The sequence below is a fragment of the Phoxinus phoxinus genome (genome assembly GCF_949152265.1).
Source record: "Phoxinus phoxinus genome assembly, chromosome: 8".
NCBI lineage: Eukaryota > Metazoa > Chordata > Actinopteri > Cypriniformes > Leuciscidae > Phoxinus > Phoxinus phoxinus.
The window spans coordinates 3617204-3645051 of record NC_136883.1 but is presented as its reverse complement, the minus strand read 5'-3'; the positions used below and the strand labels follow the sequence as shown (position 1 = coordinate 3645051).

Sequence of the window (27848 nt, the reverse complement as noted above, 5' to 3'; positions counted from 1 at the left end):
TGAGTGGCACTAAAAGGTTAATGCTTTGTTTTGAATGGGGTTTCACCAAATTTTGGCCGTTCTATACTGAACTGCATATTGTGTTTGTCAAGTCGAGCAGTGAGCATGACGAGCCCACTCGTTCTAGTTTCTCCTGGCTGGCCGTTTAAGTCTCTTCTCTTGAAGTTTCAGAGAACAATACGGTTTCACTCGCATAGCGCAAACCCTCATCAATAATTGCTCCAGCAGACTAGGTGCTCACCTCACTAGCTGAAAGACACAAGCTGTCAGCCGCAGGATGTGTCAATGTAATATCCTGCCTGACACAGTCCGGATTGTTTCCCTCATTGCTCAGGGCCTGTCTGAAGTCATTAATCTTGAATGGGGCCTGAAACAGCCAAGGACTCAACACTTAACCAGGACCGGGCCAAAAATAGCTCCAAATTACAAATAGATAATTTCTGGTGGTGCAGCCTGGAGCGTGTCAGTTCTTCCTACAGGAAGTGAAGGGTGGAAATCAGAAGTGGAGAATACAGCTTAAGAATGAGGCCTGAGACAGAATTAGAAATGTCAAAACTAGATATGTTTTTAAGGCACAATGCTTCAGCTGTATGTGCATGTCAAATGGGCCTGTCCCTTGTCAAATGTCAAAATCTGGAAATAAAGTGTCTGTGTTGGCCTCATCTAGCCGTTCACTCTGTTTAAAGGTTAGCAAATGTCAGTAAACATCCTTTTGAAGTGCGCAGACAAAAATTGTGTGAAATTAAGGTTGACGTCTGGAAAAAAGCAACAGCGATTTGCTGATTAGACCTCAAGGCGCACTAATACTATAATTTAGGCAACATTAGCATGCCATCGCAAAGTCCCTTTACGCATTTTCAAACGAGAACCGTCGCTGGAAGGTGTGTCGAATCAGCCACAATAATTGAAGACCAGCACGGCCACACATTTCGCCGCCTATTACCACATATTAATTTCACTTTAAGAGAGATAAGTGTTCTGCGGCTTTGTTTTTCCATCTCCCTCAAAAAGAGTGTATAGTTCTGTCTCTGTTCCCGGGGTTAAAAGCCATTCTTTGATTAACTAATTTAATCTTGCACCTCCAGTTCTGATTAATTTCCACCATTTTACGGTGCAATTAATTAGATGCCTTTTTACTTCTCTCCTCTCCCACTTTTAATTTCAGTGGCAAAACTGCAAGAAGGTTAATTAAGAGGAGGGTGCGGCGGGGAGGGAAGAGAAGTGGTGGGGTGGAGGCAGAGACTTATGCTTCAAGCATTAACAGAAGAGGCGTGAAGGCAGCGGTCGGGCTGGTGTTTCTGTGGAGCTGCGCTGTGTGCAACCGGCTTCAGCAGCATGACACATTTTGCCACTTTCAGTTTGATACTAAAGTTAATTAGAACTCTATCTGAAATTTTGAAATATTCTCTCATGGTGAGCATTACTATTTAAAAGCCTCCACTAATTATACAGAAATCTAAGCAGGGATGGAGTCTTAGGGGTAAAATTAAATTTAGGAGAAAGGGGAGGTTTTGAGCAGTTGTGGAGGAGGGAGAAATAAATAGTAGATATATAATTTCTTTTATTATTTTTTTAGCTATGCCTGTCATCCTATCATAGCCATTGCTAAATGATTTACAAGGGGGGTTGAGAAGGTGTGATCCACCCAAGTAAGTTTTGGACCCCCCTCAAAGGAAGGCAAAAAAAAAGGTCTTAATTGAAGACCTTTGGATTAGGCAAGACACGGCGCAAAACTCTGCATCATAAAATAAAACTATAGAATTTAAATAATTTAAAGGGGTTATATGTAGAATCCAGAAACCCTAGTTACACTGCATGGCAGCCATTAAGTGAACTGCATACAGCAACTTGTGCACAGTAATGCACACTTAACATATAAGAGACTGACTGTGATTTAATGCCCCGATATACTCACAGCGAAGTTCTTTCTCGTTATTTGCTTAGAAGTAGAAATAATTAGGAATTTCCTTCGCACCAATATACTGTTAACGAACACCCTGACGCTGTCCACACTGCTGAGAGCGACGTTTAGATGAATATGTAAATATGTGCTGCACGCTTTCCTCTCAGTAACAAAATCAACACAAAATAAATGACAACGGTGACACCGGCATCAGGTCGACAGATATGGTAATTAAAATTACACTGTTATGCCAGTTTGATTATAAAGTATATTTGAGAATATAGACTACGTAGATCTGGTTATGTGAGACTGTATAGTTTTTCTTTGCATGACATTTTGACATTGAACAGAATGGCTCTTCGGTATTGTCCTGAACTTTGTATAATAATTAATTTCATGTGTCATAGAACGGAAGAGAGAGGCTCTCAGGAGCACGGAAACGCCACATCATTGTATTTTCCTTCACATGTAGAGTCCTTCACATACAAATCAGTCAATCAGGATTTCATAGATAACCTAGGAAGTTGGGGAAGGTCTCGTTTTTAATTTTTATTGCCATCTGTTCTTACATTGCAGTGCAAAAGCGAGAAATACATGAATGTTCTTACATATAGTCCCTTTAAAAATGTGCACACTAGGCAATCTCTTCAAATCGCTGACCTGATTTAGATTTCCTCTATCCCATCCGTGTGCCTTTGTTGTGCTTATCGCCTTATCTACACACCACCTCTATCTGTGTTTTACTGCAGCTCATCAAGTAATGGCATTCAGAGGCCATTAGAAAACTAGTAATGGAAGAATGACACATAGTCATTTGAATTATTAAGTTTCTCCGATAGCAGAAATGCCAGTCCTATATAGAAAGACATATTCGCTGCATACTTCATACAGACATTGGCCTTCATTTGTCTCGATTATGAGCCTGATGAAGGGGGAGTATGAGAATGTTTCCGCTCGTCCCATTCTACATTATTCAGACCAAGTGATTGTGTCTTAATTGACTGCATTGCTTTTTAACAGCATGAATAAAGATATTAGAAAGCTCAACTGCCTACATCCGTCACAATGCCCTGTCCCTCACACCCGTCACCACACCAACCGCAAAAGAAACGAGCACTCGTCCTTCGATTGGTGATGCCTCCCTTAGCGAGTGTGCTGATGGGCAATATGGCATTCACTTACACCAGCTAAATCAATGGTGTTTATCTGCTCTTTAGAAACAGCCAATAATCAGATCCGCTAGACAGAGGGGGAAGCGTTAGCATTAGCCAAGAGGATCTTGCAAACACTCTTGACTTTTATGGCTGTGCTGATTACTCGGGTGCTGTCCTCTGCCTCAGACTGACTCCAAATGAAGATCGGAAAAGCAAGTTGAGCTGAAATATTATTAGTTTTGATTGCAATGGAGGGGATTATTAACAGCATTATGACACAAGGATTGGGGCTTGATCACATATCACGTTCAAACATCAGTCTTATATGAGAGGGGGACCTTTTTATTGGAGGAACGTTCAAAGAAAAAAATATTCGGGGAAAACAATATGGCTTTGCCTTATCTTGCCATCTGTTTGTTTGTGTTGACACATTTCGCAGGGTAAGGAGGACAAACATGTCTCTGTCATTTCAGTTAGAGGCTGGATTTCCAGGGATTTTCTTCCAATCAAACAGAGCTAAAGGCTAAAGCAAAGGAGTGCAGATGGTGCAAGCAATCATGACCACAGTTGGCTCTCACTACAAGTGGTCATTTCATATGAAATGGAAGAACGCCGCCTGTATATATAGTGCCTCAAAAAGAATATAATGAAACTAAATGTAAAACGTATTGATAGATGCATAAACTTGCTGTATACAATGTTACACCTTTATTTTGGGGAAGGAATAGATTAAATTTAAAGTAATCGATCTGCCGTGTACGATTCATCCATGTATTTAAAAGAAAGAAAGAAAGAAAGAAAAAAAGAAAGAAAGAAAGAAAGAAAGAAAGAAAGAAAGAAAGAAAGAAAGAAAGAAAGAAAGAAAGAAAGAAAGAAAGAAAGAAAGAAAGAAAGAAAGAAAGAAAAGGGCCTTGTCATTTTTAATCAAAATGTCATAACTATGAACTTTTGCCTTTACATTTGAGTACCTCGCTGACATTACAACATCAAATCAACAATCAATGAATAGAACCAAGTCTCCAGCCTACATTTATTTCTTCTTCGACAACCTGTTACTCTCAGAAGTACATCAAAATACATAATACATTTTTGGACGCTATTCTAGTTATCATAAAACAATTGCAGTTACAGTGAGCAGAAGGGGATATGTTTGTTTCACTTAGTTTTGTCAAGGCCACAAGATTTTAATTTGTGGAAATGTCATATTAACTTGTGGGAACGTGATAATATGTTTTGGTCTCGAATCACATACTTATGTTGAGACCATGAGAATTGAAGTTGTGGTGAATGTTGATATTCAATGTGCAAAGTTGTACAAAGTGACCAATCTGTGACCAAAGTGACCAAAGTCACTGAAGTTATGGCTTTATATGACCAATTTGATTCCTGTGGTGGACTTTGATTTTCTTACCTACCCTTGATGTGGTAAACCCAGCCTGTTCTCACCCAAATGCGTCTCTATAGCACGCAGTGTGTTTATCGTGCAATTTATACGCGAAAATGAGTTTTTACGTGGATATGATACGCAGTTTTGCGCGTGCATATGATACGCACTTAATTTCGTGATATACACACGCACCCCACACCACTAATCCTACCCAAGCGTATAATACACACGCACCCTACCCCACCCTAAACCCAACCATGTGCTATACATGCGTATACTATGCACGTAAAAACTCATTTTCGCGTATATATTACACGATAAACACACTGCGTGCTATATAGACGCATTTGGTGAGATCGGGTTGGGTAAACCAGTGGCAAATCATATATGTTTCAACTTATCATTAGTACACCTCCCTCAATCCTTACCTTATTGTACATGGCTCCATTCAGCACCTCCCCATTTCGGATCCAGATGATTGAGGCCGCGGGTTTGGCATTGTCTGCGTGACATGTCAGATTGAGGTGGTCGCCCGCTCTCAGGCTCACCACAGGCCCTCCGGTGATGACTGGGTCTTCAGGTGGAACTACACAACAAGGAAAAGGAAAATAATGTTGGGAGATCTGCCAAGATACCAGGTCTGCACTCAAAGTTTTGAGATTTCGATATGAACTACAACGTGAACCCCTGAGCTGTAAGATTTTCTTCAGGGAAACGCTAGACTTACACAACATATAAAGGTTAGTGAGTCACTTCCAGTGCCTGCACATTAATTGCAACCTAGGCACATTGGAAAACATGCCTCTAGGTTTTTTTTTTGTGTGCAAAACTCCAAAAAAATTTAAAGTGTCTACCTAAAATAAGCACAAAGAGGCAGTAAAACCATAACGTTTATTGCTTTTCACACAAATTATGATTACAGAGCTGATTATCAATTAATGAAGACTCATTGTGTGCAGTTCCCTGCACAGTACAGTTATGACCTGAAAACCAATTTGCCATAGTGTATGATTTGTAAACTACATTTTAACTTTGCATCACATAATATATACATATCTACCAGCTAATATCAGCTCCATATGTTTGGCTTTTCTGACATTGTAGTGATTTTTTTTTTATCTCATGTCTGCTTTTGTTAACTATCAGTTACATTTATATGTTTATTGTCAATAGGCTATTTTATTTTAACGCCACTCACCAGTTTAATTTTTGAACTGCAGTCACAGTAACGTTTATCTGTTTTTGTGAAATTTGAACATGCTGTTTAGTGCCACCCACTTGAGTTTTGACTGTCGCTAAACATTAAAGTAACAATGTACTGTAATATCCTTTTTGCAATTTTTTTTAATAAGCCTGGGTTGTTTAATGTAGATCATTTCATATCAAGTACACATGGAGAGAAAAGCTGCAACTGAAAAACATCTTTCTATCATCTTACGGTATTCTGAACAACATTGTAGGCCAAGCATCAAGGAACAAGGTTTGATCATTGTAGAGTGGTTTAATTTAATCTGCATTTAAAGAGAGCAGGTGTGATTTGTATGTACTGTGTGTGGAAACCATCATCGCAGTGTGACTCAGCCGAGTGTGTATGTGGAGCGTACGTAATAGAGGCATGGAAGCGAAAAAGCGAGTGAGGACTGAGGGGGCGTAGAGGCAATCTAAGAGCAGCCAGGAGACATTGTGTGAGGGCCGTTAAGACCAGCAGAAAACAACTTCATGAATGGCACTGATTACTCTCTCTCTGTTTAACACACACCCAAACCTGATCATCCTGCGTTTTATTCAAACTCCAGTGAATTATTGATTGCCCTGCATGCTCATTACTGAACAGATCTGGGGCAAGAGAAAATCAAAGTTAGTAAGCAGCTGGCGGAGAGAAGTATATCGAGAGAGAAAGAAAGAAAGAGAAAAGGACACAATGAGAGGAGGTCACTGCAAAGAGAAAGATAATTACAGTCAAGGCGAGGTTGTTCAGAATTGTACAGCGCTGAGGTCTTTAATTAGGCTGAAAAAAGAAAGCTGTTCAATCTTTGCTTACACTATTAAAAGTATTCAATGAGTTTGTTCAGCTGTGCACACAACAATATAAATTATTCCCACAGATGAAAGTTTAAAGATCTGGATCTGTAGAAAAAGTCTGGGAGGATGAAAAAGCCACATGTACGCTGTGCAGTTTTTTAATGTTCTGTGTGAACGTTAATGGTCAGGTTGTCCAATGCGACCCCATGTGTGATCCTGGGTAAGGTTAAAACTGAAACATCAACTGTCATTCAGGACTGGCAGTGTTGACTGGGCATTTCAAGTTAGCGCCGGTTTCTGAGCGAGCCTCAGTTCTCTGATATAGTTGATGGGTGATGTGTTGTAGGTTAGTTAGGGTATGCTAGATCTGGCACCACTGAGCCACAGTAGCCAGGTTTATATCCAAGTTACGAGTGCAATTTAATAAAAAATTAAAATATTACTACAAAACTGTTTCCATTCCATTTGCTAAAAAACAAAACGGCCCCTTATGGGAAAATTGGTGCAAAACAGAAATGGAGTTGTATCAACAGTGGCTCTTTATTAAATGCAATACATTACTTGATGTTTTGTAACAGTCTCTGGATTTCAGAATGACCAGAGCAACATTGTTAAATTGTCACTACCGAAACAGTCATGACCAAAACATGCCATCATTGTTTTGGTAGTGACAAAAGGGAATGCATCATCATTTATTTGGGGGAAATAAACAACATGTCATGGAAATCATTACTATCGTATATGTTTTAGTAGTGTTTTATTATGCGAGGTAAAATTCTGTAATGTAATTCTCATAATGATAATTAAATGAAATAGGCTTTGTTTTTTTTGCAATTCTGCAAACTTCAGATCTAATAGATAATTTTATTTTAAGGAAAACTGTTTTTGTTTGCCAGTTGGAGGTCTTATTTTTCCATTGCAGGCTCAAGTATAGATAAAATGTAGATAAAAATGCACAGTTAGATTGCACCACTTCAGGCTTTTTACAGGCAGTCTTGACTCTTTCTTGACCTGCGAAGATGGTTATTGTGGATATTTATTAGCTTCCCCATGCGGATCCATTTTAAATGTGACATAAAAGATTAAAATTATATTTCTGAGTTAGATGTCCTTGCTAGACATATTTCATTTAATGTGTTTAAGGGCATTTAGATTAAGTGACTTTTTATTAGTAACTTTCTGAGTGTGGCTGATCAGAGCAGAGCAGGGCAAAGACGGAGAACACTTTTTTAATCATAACAGCTAAATCCCAGCTCCACTTGACTGCTTTTAGCAGAAAAAGGGTGATAAAGAATATCTTAGTAGTATTTTTCTGGTAGATTTAGCAAATTAATATAATCTTGCACAATTACTAAAAGAAAGATTGTCCATCTCAAAGGGGGGTATTTGAGCTCCTTATATGGAGACCAAAAAATATATAATTTTCTAAAAGACAGCTTTGGGAATCAAGACAAGTCAATTTTGCCGAGTTAATGCTGCATTCCAGGGTCATCATTTTTGTTGATAGTGGAACAACAGTCCTGTCTGAAAAATGTGCCCTAACCAGAGGTGTAAAGTCCAGGGTTCAGAAAGTAAAAGTCCTGCAATATGTTAATTCCACCCATGAACTCAGTCAGCTGATTTCATTTATTAGTTATATCTCCTGGCTGAAAAAAACTGTGCTAATAAGCAAATCCAGGTGATTGGAACAAAATACTGAGGAGGACCTTGACTTTACACCTCTGGTCCTAACCTTATCCCTACCCCTAAAACTAACCCTACCCATAAGTAATCCCTAAAATCAGATATAAATGATGGGTGAATAACATTGATGTAGAAGCACCTAACCCTGGTTTTAAGCCTACATTTTATATAAACTGTAACCATGTTCCTTAAGGTTGTATCAGCGATTTCAGGCCCAAAAATAAATGATCACATTCATCTAATCTTTCCTAATGATCCAAAACCAAAATAAACAGTGTTCCAACCAATCACCGAGAGGGGTCGGGTGTTGTGAGGTTTTGCGCCCGTGCACGGTGACGGCTGCACGCGAAGTCGGAGCTGAAGAGGAAGCCGTGTCTTGGAATAAACATGACGGTATTCCCTCGCCCTAATCCTCATCCTCCTCTTGGGGATTGACTCAACCATGTTCAATTTCTCTTGTTCATTGATAGACGCTTGCTTCTTCTTCAGCTCCGACTCTGCGTGCAGCCGTACACGAGCACAAAACCTCACAACACCCAGCCCATGTCGGTGATTGGTTGGAACACTATTTGTTTTGATTTTGAGTGGTTGGTGAAACCAATTGTTTTTGTGTGCAGATCTCAGAGCCTAGGCTGCCTACAGAGACGTGTTTTTTTGACGGCCTGCTTATGGGGCGGACAGCTAGCGGATCGTTAGGAAAGATTAGATGAATGTGATCGTTTATTTTTGGGCCTATAAATCGCTGATACAACCTTTAAATGTGATTGGTTGATTGGATTGTTCTTCCAGGGTCAGCAAAGATGTTGATTCAGGAACATGTTGCTCTTGCTGAAATCAGGTTCTGCATTTCTCTTCACTCTTCGCAGACCTCAGCATCCCAGAGTTCCTCTGCCATAGGCCTGTCTCTACTGACGGCTACTGCCCATGCACTACAAATGGCACTGGTCATTAAAGGAAGGAGCTGTTATTTCGGGCTGTGGCACTGAGGCTTTTTGTCAGACATTCCCTATCTAATTTCAACTCTCCCAGACACTCTTAGTCTGACAGCAGTACAAAGGGCAACCCCGTAGCCATGCAAGCCATCATCATTACCGGCCTGTTTGCAAACTCTGCATCCTCTAATGGCTTCAAATTAGCGCTTTACCGCAGTCACTCGATAGATTTCTCATGAGTCGGTCAGCAGCGCGGATTGATCGCTCCTTTTTAATTACTGGCCAGTGGGCTGCAATTCTTCCACCCTCCGCTTGGCTGGGAATACCTTAATCCATAATCCTGTCTTTCTGTCTTGCATGTCCTGATATATTACTTGTTAGTGATCTCTCAGTTGCTTTACAGTTAAATTCTGTCATTTACTCACCATCATTTCTTTCCTTGACAAAAAAGCAGCATAGAAATGCATTAAAACTAGTAAATACGACAAATGTTCTTCTGAAGCCGTATGATGGCTTTATATGAGAAACGAACACGTCAAATCGTTGATGTAAAACCTGCCACAACATATGCATGGTGGCATATGCAACTGAGTTACATCGGAAGAGATTTTCAAGCAAATAATGACCTAAATGTTGGTCTTTCCATCACACAAAGCTATCATATGGCTTGAGAAATATTGTTGAAATCACAATGTTTTATTGTGCTTTTTGTCATTTTTGAAGCTAGCAGTGTTTGTGCCTTCATTTACTGTCATTGTGTGGGAAGGAGCTTTTTTTGCTGCACGGAAGAAAGAGAATCTTGGAACATGGCAAACTATCCCTTTAATATGCACTGATTTATTGGTTGTATGTATTTGTAATTTACTGTACTGAACTGAGGGTTGAGAGAGCAAAAATATCACTGAGCAGAGGAGCAATTTCACGGTGAAAGGTTTTTTTTTTTTTTTTACAATAGATAAGACCAGAATATTTTCAAAAAACATTATTAAACAATAAATGATCTGTAGCCGGAGACAAGACCTGGCTCAAGGTGACACGACTCTTAACTTGTAGCATATGTCTGAAGAAAACAATAAATAACATGCAGGCAAATGGATTTGCAATTAACCAAATGGACTGAAACATTGGCTCAATCTACTGGGGACCTTGGATGTCAGCGACAAGCTTTTTAAATCAACCGGATGGGCGATGTTTCAGTTCCAGGAGCTAAAAGGAAGGACATGTGAGAGAGCAAGAGAGTGATCTCTTTTATTCTCCAGAGTGGGTTTGATGCAATAGTAATTGCAGGGGAGGAAATTTCACTTCATTTACAGTGGGCTTCTATAGCAGTGGCTTCGCAGGTTGAGTTATTGACATCAAAAACAAGATTGTGGAAGAGTGAGGTGATATGGCCTGTAATCCAGCTTCTGGGACGGGGGGAAAGCAATCTGTTGGGAACCGAATGGGTGAGGTGGTGTTTTGCCTCCACTGACGTGTCTGGCACAACAATGAGGCCCGTGTTTCAGCAACGGCTCCAGTCACCTGCTCACGTGGCTGCTGCGGGCTGTGATAGATAGGTCGGCAACGAAACCAGAAAGAAGAGGAAGTGTAATCGAAAACATGCCAGGAATGGAGACAAGTGACATACGTGGCTCACTGGCCCAAATCAAAGCTCCCTTCACAGCGCTGTCACTAATGTGTTTCTTTGCGGGAGGCAGAATTCAACGGTAAACACTCTCTGATCCATATTCTAACTCTCCATTTCTTTCACTCCTCTCCATTTGGCAGAGTCTTTACGGGTACGGTTTCAACGGCTCGATGCATGAGTGATGCCCGGCCAGATTGCCAGTGTTATAGCAGAGTGGAGTCAGGGGTTGGGAAACCAAAGGTGATGGAAAGAAAATAAGATATACCTTTGAATAAGCATCAAAGTGTGCAGGAAATAGAGGTGCTGGGGCATTGGCGGTGAGCGTGGGCTGGGTTTTGGCGTGACCACTACAAGCAGACTCATTTTGTTTTCTGTGAGCATTGTCATGGCCTCTGACTATGCAGTAGGTTGGAAAAGAGAAGAAGTTATGAGATACGGTTGGGTACCTCTAGTTGAAGAGGTGTGGTGGGGTCAGATTGTGAATAGGTGGTGGTTGGAAGCTGGTGAAGTGTTTACAATGGATGGAGATGACCATGAAGCAGTAAAAATTATTTTGCTGAAAAAAATACCATCATAAGGTGCTCTTAGGAATCGGCTATTGGGGATCCTACAACGCTAGTAACTACTTGTTTGGTTAACCAGCAACACTAGAAAGTGATCTTCACCAACAGGCAGACGACACCAAAAAAGCATACGGATAAGTTATTTATAACAACTACATAACAGTCTATAATAACTAAAAGGAAATGTATTTTCAAAATCAAATGTTTGAAATGTCCTTTCACTGTTTGTATTGATGGTTTCATTTAGTTGAAAAACATTTCCATCACAGAAGTATGTGTACAGTAAATTGCAATTTGCATGTAGCTTAATATATCCAGGGGAAACAAGCCTAGATGCTGATCAAAGCTCAAACGTGTTTCTTACTCAACATGTCAATGTGAATTACACCACAGAAACGCTGACAGCTTGACGTTTGTAAGTAACAGAACATCTGTACACAGTCTCGTCTGTCATTCAGGTTATAGGAGTGTGTTTGCAGATGTGTCTAAGGTCAGAGCCCAGCAGGGTGGAATTGCCAGCAAAGCTAATTGTCCGTTTAAATAACATCTGCTTCAATGTTGTGCACAGTTACATGTGCAATAGTTCAAACACAATGGTACATAAACCAGCTATTTAATCAAATTTGTTTCTAATATTTGATTTAGTAAGAATCATCTTTTAGCAAACACAGACTGGGTTTATGGGATTTGGAAAGCTCTGAATGTTTGCCAGCAACTGTTGGTTCAAAATAGTTGTGAAAAGTTGCATTGGCTTTCAATAACTGGACTTTATTGTTGTTAATTTCTTTCTTAAATTATTTGGCTACACTTTATTTTAAGGTGTCATTGTTACAGTGTAATTATGCGTTTACGTACTGAGTAACATTAATTAACTTCACCAGTAAATTGTACTTACTATAGGGTTAGGGTTGGATTACGATTTGGTTGAGGGTTAGTTGCATGTAATTATGCATAATTTACTGTTATTACTATGGTAAGTACATGTAACATATGTAACAAGGGCACTGTAAAATAAAGTGTTACCAATTATTTTACTTGCAATTCAGGTCAAAATTTCCATCTCAAAGTTTATAAGAATTGTTTGTAGCTCTAAGGGGTGACGATTTGTACATCTAGTTTTGGCATGTGTGCTTGCATTTGATTCATATTAAGTCAATTTAAAAGCATCCAATCATGTGAACAAATAGATTAAATGTAGTTTGGTGGTGTTCAGGGCATTGCATTTGTGTGGAAATGAAATCTGGATTCGAATTGATGACCTTTGTTTATCTTCATAAGACTATGAGCAGGACGTTTTGAAAACATCTTGCATCTTGTGATTTGCAATTAAAAGTTAATAATCTCCTTGCCTTGAAGCTGTTTATCAAATGATAGGCTAAGACTTTGAGTCTTCCAAATACGAAGTAATACACATTCCAAGTGTCTTTACCTATTTATTTTTCCCACAAGGACACTTGATCTTCCATTAGTTATGAAATCATAATTATTATTTTTTTGCGAAAGGGAAGGACAAATGAGTGGGGTAGATTTAGCCCTTGCATCTTCCAAGGATTTAATCCCTTGAAAAGCAAATATTTTCTAATGGGCAATTTCAGCACTTGTTAGATAACAGAATATAAGATCATCCGACTGCTTATGCTATCACTTTGAATACTTACTTTTTGAAGAGCAATGAGAACCTTTAGAAAGAGCAACATTGAGATTCAAAATCTTCAAAAGTATGGTGGCGGTGAGTAACCTTTTGATAGTTTCATAAGGCCAGAGACGATCTCTGTCCCTCCATTACTCTGCTGTCCATTTTCACATGGCCTGAGATTAATGTTGAGTGGACACGTAAGAAGACAATGATGGCGATCTTTTATAGAGTATATAATTAGCCCACAGGAAAAGGTGGAAACTGCTAAAATAATAATTCTGAAAAGTGACCTCTTGAGGTTAACCCACTAAATCCCAGAGTTCTGCAAAGGTAGAGTTCAAAATGCAAGAGTGGCTATAGTGGGCATATTTTACCATCTCGTGTCATGGCGGACATGATGATACAGGTTTTTCTTTGAAGGAATTTTTTTTTTTTCTTAAGCTTTTCCCAAGTTTTTCAAGCAAGCAACCATACGTAGTTCAGCAATTTTGTATTCAGGATAATTCACAGTTGGGATTCAGTTTTCTCCACTTTCAAACGCTTGATCAGATATCAAAGCCTCTAGCGGGATTGGCTGATCCAGGCTATATGTGGAAGTCTGTAGAGAGTACACCTGCCCTAACCTCAGCCTTCGGTCGGTATGTGAGGGAAGGCTGAGTCATGAAGCGAGGGGTTGAGGGACCACTTCAGCTGTCAGGTAAGAAATACTGGGAAGAGCTGGAGTCACACTCCCATTCCTGTCATCACTACTGCTCAGACCAGCCTTCTTGACATTGAAAAAGACAGCCAAGAGATCACTCTGCTACAGGGCTTGCATATATTACAAGCACAGGTTAGACGATCTGGTCACCTATTTTTCCCCCAAAACATTGAGGTTAAGTGTATAGCTACTATTTAGATCATTTTCTTATTATTTCCAGGCACTCATTATTAACATTTGGGTCCGTCAGGAGGATCTGCAGAGTTGCAGGTGCTACACACCCAGGAACAGCATATGATTTGAAAGACATATTTTTATTGTATCATCATTTTTTTTCTCAGTTTCTTGACCTCTGTGACTAAGCCACATTATAGGCATTGCTGATGTCTACATATTGCTGTTCAAATATAATATTTTGACTGACATCTAAAATTCTTGTTAGTTTTTTCCAGCTTAGTTTGTTAGTCCTTTTAATTGTGGAGGATATTTTGAGTTCCGCAGATTGCAGTATGTTTTCATAATACAATGGCTAGCACTTTAATTTACAGTCCTGTTTCACATGAACATATTATGTACTTATTGTAATAATGCTACTAACTAGGTACCAACCGTGAACCTACCCCTATCCTAAACCTTAACTTAACCCATGTAGATACCTTACACTTCTCAGTACTTTTGAGGGTAGGTGCACTGTAAGTAAAATGAAAGTGCATGTACTGTACAAATAAAGTGCAACCATACAATGATACGATCCTTGTCCAGGCCCATGAAATTAACCATTGAAAAGCCACAATGCTCACAAAGCCACTAGCCCCCTGGTGTCCAACTTGACAGGAAATTAAACTAGACTGGGATGAACTTGAGGTTCTTGGTTTTGAGTTTGTGGGGGATAATTAGCGTTATCAGTGCCCATTGAGGCAGTTCTAAAGCAGTACTAATTAAGACCCAATTAATGACCACAGCAGGAGAGAATCATGATAAACAAAACAGCCTGTGCATCGTCGCTTTCAAATCATTTCCTCCAGTCAATTCACCAATCAAACATATTTGCAAGTTGACAGTGGTGAATGATGTTCTGGGCATAAGGTGGTTGTGAAACTTGTAGTAGTGGGATTTCGGTGACTATTTTGTCTATGCTAAGTGCAAATAAGTCATTTGTAGAGGGGAGCAGCAGAGAGAAACCGCAGACCACATAATTTGTCTTCTTTCTTCCTCTAATTTCCCACACTACATCCTCCCATGCAGGTCATTATTTTAACTTTTCATTAGTGGAGATCAATAAAGCAAATCACATTCCAGCTTGCGAGCACATGTGCTCCATGGCTTACCCCACCAGTTATATAACACCTCCACAATCTTGACCCCACTCAGTGCTTTCTCAGTAACCCACAGTTTTGCCTACTGGTGCGGGGAAGAGCTATAACTTGGTGGGTGTGGGTGGTCTTCTTTTTAGAGCAGATAAACCTACCAGGTGGTTGATTACAACCTCAGCACAGATAACACTGTTGCTGCCCAATATTGCAGAAGCAGCAACGCTGAATAATAACCCAATAAAACTTAATTAAGATTCAATGACCTCTCTGGTTTAATAATGAAGACAGTGGGATTTGCAGCAGGAAATTAAAAGTGAGAACTTATGGTACTGCAGGGGAGTTTGGTCAGTGAAAAATCTATTTTTAATACTGTACATTATTTTTCGCTGATCTCATACTCAAGGATAGTTTGAGATCACTGTAATCAGTCTATGTGCATATTTTGATTTAATTTGAGGATGCTATTTTGAAGATAATTAGAAATTAAATAAATTAGAAAATGTAATTGAATGTTAAGAAAAGGACATTTGAGAAATAAGCTTTTAATAAAAGTATGCAAATAAGCTATCGCCAGGACTTATTCGTCAGTCTTCATTTTTACCCGCAGTTGTGACTAACCTAGGACAGTAAGTCGAGCGGGACGGGACCTCATGGCGGCCTGGATGGCCTGGCACTCAAACACAGCATCATCCATCAGCTCCACCCTCTGGATTCGCAGGTGGTGCTCGCCAGATCCATGATCCCCAACCACAGCATAGCGAGGATAACCTGGAAAACAGGGAAGTTGACTGGTTAATGACCCAAGACCAGAAGTGGCTGCTTTAGAAATACATTTTATGAGTTTTAAAACGTTTCTAGGTAGATAAAATCCAGGGAAATTGTAGCTTGCACTAAATCGCACTAACCGAGCACCTAAATTAAAGAGTTTTTCATGACAGTGTAAGGTAATCCTCCAATGCCACAGGGAGTAAGTGTTAGAGGCTGATGCAACAGTGGCTGTTTGTTAGCAACCACTGCGATATCAAAGGACATCAGTTGAATTTATTGTATATTATTTGTACCTGAGATACAGGAGATTTCGTCTGCTTTCATGGATGTGTGGAAAACAATAAAAAAATAGTAATTTCTTGTAGCCTAGTTCTTACGTTCAAGGCCTTTTAACCCCTTCTTCTGCAAAGTGAAAATATTGATGTCTTGTTTCCCTCAGGACAATAAAAACACCCAATGTGAGACCAGAATCTGCACATCTGTGACCTTTCTAAAATAAACGAAAGATGAGCAGATGTGTGAGTCTTTCTAATGGTTGGGGTGAGACTTTCTGCCGGTTAGGGTGAGACTTTCTGAAGGTTGGGGTGTGATTTTGTGCTGGTTGGAGTGAGACTTTGTGCTGGTTGAAGTGAGCCGCACTGATGATTGAGGTGAGATGATGGTTGATTGAGGTGAGGCAATCTGCTGGTTTTGCTATAATATGTTCAGCTGCTCCTCAGGCGTGCTGCTGTAGGTGTAGTACTTAGTAAGCAGCACACAGAGCCAAGAAGATTGAGATGTGTTCTACTGATGCAGAGGAACGGTGATTTGCGGTTTAATAATACATTCAGCAGGATGTATTTCAGAGAAAACTGACTGTTTTACAACAGCAAGCAGATCCGAGGGCCTTTAAAACCCATCAGCAGACTATTTCCTGGGAATTTGCATAAGGAGCGAATGCAGAAGCTTGGTTTGTCACTATAGGAAATGTAAATTGGGGAGGAGACGTTTGATTGTGTCATACTTTACGGTACATTTCACAAGCTCTCCGTGTGAATGTCTTTAATGTCTCTCAGGAGGCAAATACTTCTAATTATGAGAGATCTGCAATTTCCAATGAGACCCCTAAAAAGTGCTGTCATTGCTGTTAGTGCAGCCTCTCTTTCCAAGTCAAGACAGTAATTGATGGCTGATGGGTGATACGGATTTAATAGCATCAGAAGCTGATCTCAGCGTATTTCTCCACAGAACGGAGCGCTGTGCATTTTCCTCTCAATTTAATTCAATATTGCTTTTTATGTGGCTAAATTTACACCTTCAGAAGTGATCTCGCTTCAAGTTCCTGTTTCCAGTCTCCACAGAGAAGCCATTTGAATCTTTGCCAGTGAATGACCTGTGGCAGAATATTGATTTTTACAGCATCCATCGATATGATTCATGTTCGCTCCAGAGAATTCTCTGTGACATAATCGTCATGCACCCTCATGCTCTCGGGGCACTCAACGCCAGCAAGTCCGTTTTCTATTTAAAGTGTTGTTGGCTCCGAAAAGCATATGTGTTTCGAACTGAAAGGATTAAAAACAGCATGTGTTTGTGTGGTTGATTGGGTTTATATAACTGACTCCACTTGTTTAGAGATGTATCACCCATTGTCAATTTGAAATGGCATCCCGATATCACCTATATCTTTTTAAGTGCTGTGTGGTACGAAGTCCAACCTATTCCTAAACTCTACCACAGGGCTATTACTGCAGCCATCACTGTAATCTACAGCAATGAGGCTTGAAAGAGGGATGTGCTTTAACATATTGCTGTAGAAAGGAGTGAAAAATAGACTGGACTGGACTAATGGCTTTTAAGTCCTTGAGCCTGCCTGTTGAAATCACTGTGCCAGAAAATGCCAATTATTGCCTGTTGCCTCATTGGATCCCATTCACTTTTAATAGACCATGAAGTGTCTCTCATTTCCCCTATTGAGGAGAGAGCAGCAGACGATTATGGTCCAATGTGTTTTATCTGCCCACATACAGCTTTTAATTTCTCTAAGTGAGTGGGAGACAGAAAATGGGCAGGATGACCCAAAAAACAAACATTTAATAAGCCATCAAAAACAGACTGTGCCCACATCAGCTGGTGGACTGCATTGGAAAGTTGTTTTGAAGGTCTTACCAAAAAGATGGTGAAATATGTTATGTAAAAGGAACAGCCTATGTTGACACTACTTGATAAAAGTGGCCAGTTATTTACCTATTTTTGACCTAATTTGTTTTCTGTTTGAGATTGCAGAATGTGTGTTCACGTATCTGTTCTGCACAGCTTGAGAGTAAATAACTTGGAAATAAAAATCCCAAATTATATGTGTAATATCTCTGTTGTTTACTTTAGATGTCACAGAGATTAAATGAGCAAACAGAGACTTTCGTTTAAATCTCATGCTCTCAAAATAATCCCATGCTGTATGTCTACTTGAGAGATTCAGAAGATCTTACTGTGATCCCAAAAGTCTGCAATCAGAAATTTCTCATCAACTTCATTCAAAATACAAAATAATAGTTATCCTATCCACGTTAATTGCACTCTTACTGTATCTTACAATTGTCAGTGGCAGTCTGAGAAATCTTTCAGACTCGTACTGAAAACTCCATTAAGTCAACCTCTGGGCAATACAATTAACCTTGGCAACTGGCAGGTTACAATTTAAGGCCTGTAATGTGAACATAGCCAAATCAAGTACTGTTTATGGTGGCCGCCAGTCAAAGCAAATGAAGCTTACGGAGTCATTTTAATGGCCATTGACTTGGTTCGATACTGTGTTTATTCCTGATGAGAGATTGATGGGTTTGTTGGAGGCGGCATCTATTGCCACTTAATGCCTAGCTGCAAATCTTAAGGTCTTATTTCTCAGATGGATGCAGAATATATGCACTGGCTTCTGAAGACATTACTGCTTTATCAGTGTGCTATGAATACACAGTAATTTGCAAAAGCTACTTAGCAACATGGACTCTACCGCAATGCATTGCTTTGACCCAGACAGGCTCATGACATGTATGTCTGTTGTATTTTACATACGTCATATCATAATACAATATAATGTGCTATTTATTTGTTTGTTTGCTGAGTGGGGCACACTTAAAAGTCACACACACACACAAACCCTCAATAAAGCAAGTAGGCTTTGAATGTGTGAGTTTGAAATCAGCAGGGATTTACTTCCTACAGTGATCCTGTAATAAAGTGAAGGAGCAATCCCAGCTAGTCTTTATGCAAGCTGACGCCAGTCAAAGAACAAACAATGATTAACTGTGATCTAAAGATTAAATCCACCCACCTGCATCATTATCTGAGCTTGGCCCATACAAATGCAGTTCTTTATGAACCCAAATGTGTGCATTCTATCAGTGTGTTCGGTATGATACCTCTTAGATCTGGACACCTCTTAGATTAATACATCATTATATAAATCATGCATGGTTCACCCAAGAAATGCACAACAGAGGATGTCAGAGAGAAGAATGAAATAATGCTGTCATTGATCACAATGAATCCCTAGGACAACCCACGTCAACCAAAGCAAACAATATAAAATAGCCCCATTAGAGTTAATGAATCCATCAGGACAGGAAAGGATTAGTCTTTATGTCGGATCGATGGAAGGGGAAAAGGTCCGTGAATGGAGACGTGACGCAGTGATTAATGGTTCGAGGGAACAAGTGAGTTTATCTGCCTGTCGGCTCAAACAGAGCAAATGATTGAGAGAGAATGTGATAATTACATACATGACTGTTATTTTCTGTTTGATTCTGGGAAACAAAATAGATTCAAGTAACCAAAATATGGATATATTTTGTAGAAAGCAGGGATGAGTATTACTTGAGTATTTAGATTCTAGATTTTAAAAATATTAGTTGACAATATAATGTTATTTAAGGTAACATTTATTTTCATTGTCTGCACATCAATTAGTATTAGTAGACGGTCTGCTTAATATCTGCTATAACTTTTTAGATAACTTTTTGCTCCCCAACAGACTAACTGACCAAATAACTTTGCAAGTACATTCAACTTATTATACTAACCCGAACTCTAACCTAACAATCTACTAATACTGTTTACATGTACTTGCAAATTAATGAGAGTTAAGACATGTAGTTGTGGACTATTGAAATAAACCAATAACTAAATGTAATGCGACTAACCCTTTTAAGTTTCAATAGTACTGATCATTTTATTTCAGTTATTTATTTGATTTAAGCACTTGAATTTTTATTATATGTTTATTTCTTTGTTTAAAATTATTTTATTTTTTTAATTACATATTTAAAAAAAATATATATTTCTTTACTAATAGTGTAATGTATAACGTGGCAGCAAAACTGGATTAGTATCAGCTACTGAAATTTTGACGTTGTAAAAATCTTTGCTCTATGAGTGTTGATTTCTATGGATTTTTCTTTTTTGCTCTCCCACAAAACGTTGGCTTTGAAGTGAGCAGCACAAATCCGAAAGCTACTGTTTGGATTACTGATGTGCCAAGAGTGTAAATAAAACAATGCATCAAAATCGAAATCAGCATTCTGCTGTGCTCTTTATGTCCAAGCATGCTTGTGCAGTCTCCCTGTCTGGTTATGTTTGGATATTCACGTTTACACCAGCAATCCACACAATGCATATTCATGACTTGTATTTGTTTGTTTGTGGCAGTATTGAACTGATGTCTTTAATTAGAAGCAGGAGCAAGAGGACCTCCACGAAGAATGTGGGGACAGATACGAATCAGCCTCTTTTGTCTGCTGATTTATTAAACATATTGTTTGCGATTTCTCATTTTAATCAATGTTCTCCCAAACTGAAACCGCACTGAATGAGAGAAGCCTCTTCCATGAATAGCTGAGTAGGCTGATATTGAAATGTGGAGCTTTGAGCTGTTGTAGTCGCCTCTTTTTTTATGTGTGCAGCTGCTAGCTTGGAGTACGTAGTCGTAGATGTGTCAATTTTCTTTATTGGACGCAGTGTTACTTGTTGACGCAGGCAAGACTGATAAAAGGAGCAGCTGTGCAGTTATATTCTGTAAAGTGTCATTCATGTCAAAGCAATGCACCTCCGCCCTTGTAGCCGAAGCTTGCTTTTAAAGTGCTCTTTTGTCTAAAGCACGGGCTCTCGGCAACTCGAAAAAAATTACATGCCATAAAAAAAGAGAGACGGAGAGAGCGCAGGACTTCATTGAAATTCTTCATGGCCCTCTGAGCGCTGGCCCGCCATTGATCCGCATAAAGAGCTAGATGGGGCTGGCTCGCCTCGGATTGGGTCGGCCCTCGGCTCCCGGCCGTGACTGTTAAACTGCAGCTGATGTGCCGTTAAGTGCCGCTCTCTGTCTCTCTTCTCATAATCGCGAGTCCCGCAAGCGCAGAACCTCTTCTCACCTCCCAACCCCCACCCCGGCTTCAATTCACCCTCTCTTCCTCTTTGACCACTTTTAAAGCTCTTCTCCCAGTGTTTACACTGCCAGGGCCCAGCTCCCAGGAGCCTGATAATGACAAACTCGGGAGCGGAATGGATTTATCAGGGCTCAGTTGCCTATTGGGGTCTAATTAAAGGCCACTATCAGTGCCAAAAAGGCACAGAGCAGCAGCCACCAAAGGTCAGAGGCAAAAAGACCTGTGATCTCCAGCGGAATACATATTTAATTGTAAGGATAAGCCCAGCAACTGTTTTTAAAGAGGCCAACTGGGCTTTACGTCATGCTTTGCACTGGAAATATCCCAGGATGCTTGTCAGAGCTGCATCTGTGATAGAAAAATGGAGTAAAACGTTGAATTCCCCTTTATGCGGTCGAGTTTAGGGAATCATGCTAGAGTCTCTATAGGCCTTTGTTAATCTACACTTTTCAAAGTGATGCTAACACCTGCTCTTTCCACACAAGGATTCCATGTGCTGTAATCCAGGAAATCCAATGTAAATGTCATAAAGAGGGACCAACTGTTTCTGATCAACCTGACTATGAATAAGTTCATGATGTTCAAAGTCTGTAGGTGGAAGGAATGAGAATACAATGGTTGTTAGCTTAAGCAATTAACCAAACAAGCAGCACTTTGCTAGTCGAGAAGAGCCTCACACTTCACAAGCCATTAACAGTTAAAAGTACTTAAGAGGTTATATTTTAGTTGCTCTTGTCCTTCTGCGCCTGACACCAATTGGACAGTTTTTAAAAAGCAATCACACCCTCTAGCTTAAACTTGTGTCCCAAAGTCAACTTTAATTACAAAAGCCTTGTTTAAAATCAATTTGGTTATTTGAGAGGCAGATGAAGACCGGCTGCTAGTTGAAGTGTAAAATTCAATAAAATTTGCTGGAGCTGTGGACACGTTTGCCTCTCGCTCAGTCACTAGGGTAAATTGTTTGCATTTTAAAACAAGCTTATTTGACCATAAAAAGACTGTTATGAATGTTCATGCTGACATTGGCTGGATTATGCAGGTTAGTGCTAGTGTAGCAGCTTAGTAGGTTTGGATGGTCGACTGGCATGATCTTTCCTGTAATGATGGTTAAGCAAGCAGAACCTGATTTCACCACGTGCAGTATGTTCCTGGATCAACATTCCAATCAACCAATCATATTTGAAGGATACATTTACAGTTTGTGTCAAATTTGGCTTATAACCAGGGTTAGGTGCTTCTACATCATTATAATTTACCTATGATTTCTGTCTGATTTTAGGGATAATTTATGGGTATGGTTAGGTTTAGTGGTAGGGATATAGTTATGATAAAATTTTCGGACATAATTTTTGTTCCAGGATCAACAAAAATCAGGGCATGCATCTTTTGGGGATGATGAAGCTTGTCAACTGGCATTCTTTAATGTAAATCTGGTTAGGATCCTGATCCAGCATGGCCATTCTTGTTAAGTTAGTAAAGTTGATTGATTAGCACAGACTTTCCTGTAAAGTGTTTAGCAATGTGGTGTAATGGCCCATTCTCAGGTTATGTGTTTCCTGTTAAGCTACCAGCGTGGTCTTTCTGGTGAGGCAAGTTAAGTTGGTCTTTCTTGAGGAGACAGTGAAGCTTGTCATCTGTCATTTGTATGTACCTGGTTAAGCCAGTTTTTTTTTTTTTTGTTACAGTAAGCTATGTTAAGTTGGTCGACTAGGGCAGTCTTTCTTGTAAAGTTGTAAAGCTAGATAACCAGCATGGTCTTTTTTCTGAATATGTTTAAGTTAATCAACCAGGATGGTCTTACAAGTGAAGATGAATGGTGAAGAAATTCTACCATGATGTTCTTTATTTTATATTTTTGATAGTTCAAACTACTTAAGAAGCTTGATGGGTAGATCAGCATCAAAATCACAACATAAACTGGTAACATTTTCAGTAGTTTGTTAAATAATACTAAACTGTTTGTGACTTTATTACCTGCGAGATCTCTTCCGACGCCCAAAGCGAGGCCATCTTTGATCCACAGCACAACACCATGGTATCCAGGGATGGAGCAGGGTAGCGTCACAGGCTGACCAGCCACAACTACCAAGTCCTGAGGCTGCTGTGAGAACACGGCATTCACTCCTGAAACAAACGAGACAGAAAGAGAGAGTTAAACATTAATGTTTTAACTACAGCCGTCTACCTTTGCAGCTCTTTTCTCATACCGAGGTGTCTTTAACACATCAGATCCATTATGGAATGGTTAATGTTACATGACCTCATTTTAAAAATGTATTCAATGAATAACTCTCAAGTACTCAAGTGTGATTAACACGTAATGTTGAAGTGCACTGAAGACCTCTCTTCAGCCTGTCAACATTGCATCTTTCATACACAGAAAAGTACATGAAGCAAATTAAGTTAAACTCCATTAGAGATGAGTGGCATGAGAAGGCTTTCAGCTAAAACCCAGTGAGACGCAAGACACCTCTTAAAGAAAGGTGCCACGGATATGAGAACAAGCGTTATAGAAGGAGTAAGAGAAGGAAAATTGCATTCCTATATCTTTCCACCGGTGGGCACAAAGATACCAGCGCCTGTCACTCGGGCGGTCCAGGTTTGACTGGTTAGCATTGGCAGTTGGCCCCAAAGATTTTTTGTCTCCAAAGGGAATCTAGTTAGAAGACAAATGTCTTGTATTTCAAACTCCAGTGGTACATATTGCATGTGCAGTCACAAACACGCACTTTCAAAAATACAATGGTTGACATCAGCTATCAATATTGCAATGAGTTGTCTCAGTGGAGAGATGACGAGTTTCTTGCTGGCAGTGCTGATAATAATGGGAGTCACACTGGCAGTCATGCTGAACTCTGCAGCTGTCCCTGATGTGTGCCTATCTACAATTGAAGAAGATGGCTCATATTTCTCATTCCACTTTAAATCTCAGTGTACTTCTTAATCAATACTCATTTTTGTAGAACACATACCACCCTCTGTTTCTTGATGTACTCTATGTGTGTGTGTTTCTAATGTAGTTATACTTTAATAAAAAGAAATGTCCCCAGAAATAAGCAAAACATATGACAAAACAGCCTTTGGATGTTGATCCGTTACAAAAAAGTACTGTGGCACTGTACAGAGATGGTATTAGATGGTAATATTATGTTGCTCCATAATTACCATATTCACAAAATATGATTAATATTGCCAAAATACAGGGCCAAAAACAGTATAGTAAAGTGGTTGATAAAAAAATCCAATACATTAATAAAATAAGCTTTGATTTTTTCCCCCACCAAATTTTTATATTCAATTCCCATTTATCTGTATAGCAGTTTTCACAATACTCAATACACAATACAAAAATATATATTTTTTAAAATATAACGAGAGTGATCTGTTATCTGTTATAATAATAGGCAATGTTAGAGTTTAGTAATGGATATTTCTATTTTCTTCTCTATTTTTTTTGCTGTACCTTTGTATGTCAAATAAAAAAGTAAATCTTTTAAAATAATTGAGAACTGTTCCACTCTGTCTAGCAATTAATAAACACAAGAACCTGCCGTATGCGAACGCACACTTCTGATAGGTGTGTAGTGGACATGAAGCTAATTATACAAGGTTGAGACTGACTCAATCAGACGAATATGAAAATATGTAATTTTGCACATCCCTATTGGAGTTAGGGTCAATCCGTACTCTGTAGTAACTAATTACCTTTATTTGAAAACAGTTGGAGTCTAAATGCAAATTCTCTGCTAGGGACACATCTGTGTGCGAGTATGTAAGAAATGTGCTAATACCTATAAAACATGACATTTTCTAGATTAATGTTAAATTAAACACACAGGGAGGAAATAATTAATTGCCAGAATCCAGCAGGATGTCTTTAATGCTGTGAATTCCGTGGATTAGTAAACAAATCAGTCATACCTCTGTCCTGCCTCCAGTAAAATGTGATGAATGGCTTGTTAAAAGCTAAACATGAGTCCACAGATTGATTTATACAAATTCTCCCTGGCGAAACCCAACGTCTGCTGCTCCTAGAAGCCATTATTAAATCAACAACTGCAAAGATGCACTATGAATTCTTGTATTGGCCTGTTCATCTTTGAAGGCCAGCAGGCTTGCCTGGACACTTCAGCGTTTCTCATTCTGCGCTGTAAGCTGGTTTATTTGTATGTGTGTGTCTGCTGTGAAGGTCCTCTGTTGATTACTCAGGTACGCTTGCAGAGACTGTAGATGTAGGAACTGTGAATCGCAGACCCGCTTCCAGGCTGCCGAGAGACATCAGGTTTCCGCTTGTCTTGTCACATTATAGGAATACTGAGTGTAGATGAATGCTTCATTGTTCTTCTTTCTTTTTTGCTGTCTCTTCCACTGTGAGACGTGTATTATCGTACGGTCCATTCTGTGCAGTAGCCGATTGACCCCTCTGCTGTTACTGCGCTCAGTGCACTTGTTAACCTACGACACCTTCATTTCCCTCAAATACCCGCTGCACAAATGAGTATGATCGGGAAAAGATTAACCCTCTCTGGACATATATTCTAACACATTGCTTATTATTATGATGAACGCTGATCAATTTTAATATGGCTAATTAGAATATCAAAGTTAAAATGTAGAGATAGCTTTTCTTATGAATCCCATGACCTCTGTCTTTAAGCCACATTCACAAACGTGCTTCCATTTTAGAAATGCCAGAGAGGTGGAAAATAGTGATTTGCCACTGGATGAAACAGAGACAAGGGGTTTCCTCACCCAAAGTTTTTATAGCGGAGAGTTCATTATGGGGTTAACACATATTAATATATCGTAACAAATGTAATAACTGAAATGTACTAATGAGACCTTATTTTGTAAAGTGTTAAATTTCAGAAACATTGCACTGCATGGTCCACCATTAACTGTCTTTTTCTATCTCAAGGAAACCATAACTATCAGTGTGGTCACTAATGGGAGTGAGAAGTCTGGTCAGCGAGGTTAACATATCCTTCCTAGTGATCTATTTGCAGCACTGCACCACCTGGTTCATACACTCGGACAGCAAAACACCGGCCTGTTTTATTTCCTCCAAACCACCTCAAGCGGCAGGAGAGCATATGTAGGTCAGTGAAGAGGAGGATGTAGGAAAATGGGTGATGAATAGGGAGGGTTGAACTGGGGGGCTTAAGTTCACCCACTCCGGTGGAGGAATGCACAGGCGTTTGGAGCTCAGCGACGCTTCGGTCACATCTGGCAGTATTCCGCTTCGATGCTCATGTAGCCGTCCTCAAAGCAGACCCTTCCTCTTCTCCCTCGTCTTCTCGCCGTTCGAGGCTGCCAGCTGCACAGCCAGCCGTGCGTGGAGGAGAGTGAAGTGGAGGAAACACATTCTACTGCTTTATAACAACATATGAGTCATCTAAAGCAAACCTGGGTGAGAGAAAGACAATCGAACAAAAACTAATCTTGCCGATTATGAATGATTAATGCTAATGTTCGAAGTAGCTCGTAAAGCAGTACCGGAGAGGGAGGGGGTGACACTAATCCTCTTTATAAATGCTTTATTTAGAGAATAATCCCGATAAGATGCAGTCTTGTGAGAAGAAGTGAGCTGGTCAGGTGTAGCGTGTGTGTGTTGATATTCCGGGCACGAATGCAGGCGGATCTGTCAGTGGGGTCTGTTACGACTGCAGACAGTGCCTTGAGGGGCTCTCCTCCCTCCAGCTGCGTACACACACACTTCAAATTGACCATAGCGTGAGAGACCTGAAGGCTCTTGAACCTGAATCTCTTCATTTGCAGGTACAACTACACCATTAAGGTTAACACGTTCTGAGTGAATGGAGTGTCTGGACAAGAGTGGCCTATTTTGTTTTTTAACAAGTTGCATCAAATTTCATCCTCACCCTTCCAGGCTACATCTGAGTTGTTCCATGCGTGGTTGGGTTGGGAATGTCTTCAAGTGCTAAATGGAGGTCACGTCGCTTCGAATGGTTGGAGTTTCTCCAGCCAGACTTTCTGATGCTGCGTACAGTCAGTCAGCCAGAGTAAAGCCTACTATACGGTTTCCCAAGCGGGAGTTAGCAAACTCCTGGGGCTTCGTGAGGGAACTGCAGGGGGTTTGTGAGTTCATAAAAAGCTAATAATGAATTATATCTAATGTAAAATTAAACTGAATGGGGCTGTGATTTAATTAAATAACTGGATAGTCTGATTCTCTGCGTGTTAGAGAGAGAAGCGCTCAAGGGTTTGAATGTTGAAGAAATCAAGACATAATTAGTATTGTAACTTTTGTAGTCTGTTATTATAATTAACAATTCTATTTATATTATAAATATTTATATTTTAATTTTATTTTATAGTGTAATTATTCATTTATAAATGTATAATTATTATTAATACATTTTATTGGGTTCCTACAACACTATGTGAGTTTCTTGTGAAATGTTTCAGACGGTCAGTGAACGGGTGATTATAATTATAAATGATAGTTTTTCGTGTTCGTGTTTGTCTTCACAAAAAAGGAGACAAACTCTGAGCAAGTGATTACAGTACATATAGCTAATCAACAACCCTTCTGTCAGTAAAATACTTAGGATATTTAATGTTATATCAAGCACTTTTTAATGAAAATATTATGATGAAACTATTTAATGTTGAATTAATGTGTGAATATCATTACTTTCTTAAATGTAAAGTAAGTGCTAGAAAATGACGCAATAGCTTGAAAAGGCTACTTAGTTGGATTTTTTTTTTCAGACTAAATT

At 39.5% G+C, this 27848-nt stretch overlaps 1 protein-coding gene across 6 annotated transcripts in view; it reads right to left on the bottom strand.

Annotated features, from left to right (window-relative positions):
• Positions 1-27848, bottom strand: part of kirrel3b (kirre like nephrin family adhesion molecule 3b) — a 195757-nt gene that overhangs the window by 44272 nt on the left and 123637 nt on the right. For all 6 annotated transcript variants that reach the window (XM_079620157.1, XM_079620156.1, XM_079620153.1 and 3 more), the window contains exons 2-4: positions 23080-23229; positions 15539-15688; positions 4873-5030 (exon numbers count right to left, since the gene is read on the bottom strand). In XM_079620157.1, coding sequence (XP_079476283.1) covers positions 4873-5030; positions 15539-15688; positions 23080-23229 — 458 coding nt within the window. The remainder of the gene's footprint in view (positions 1-4872; positions 5031-15538; positions 15689-23079; positions 23230-27848) is intronic.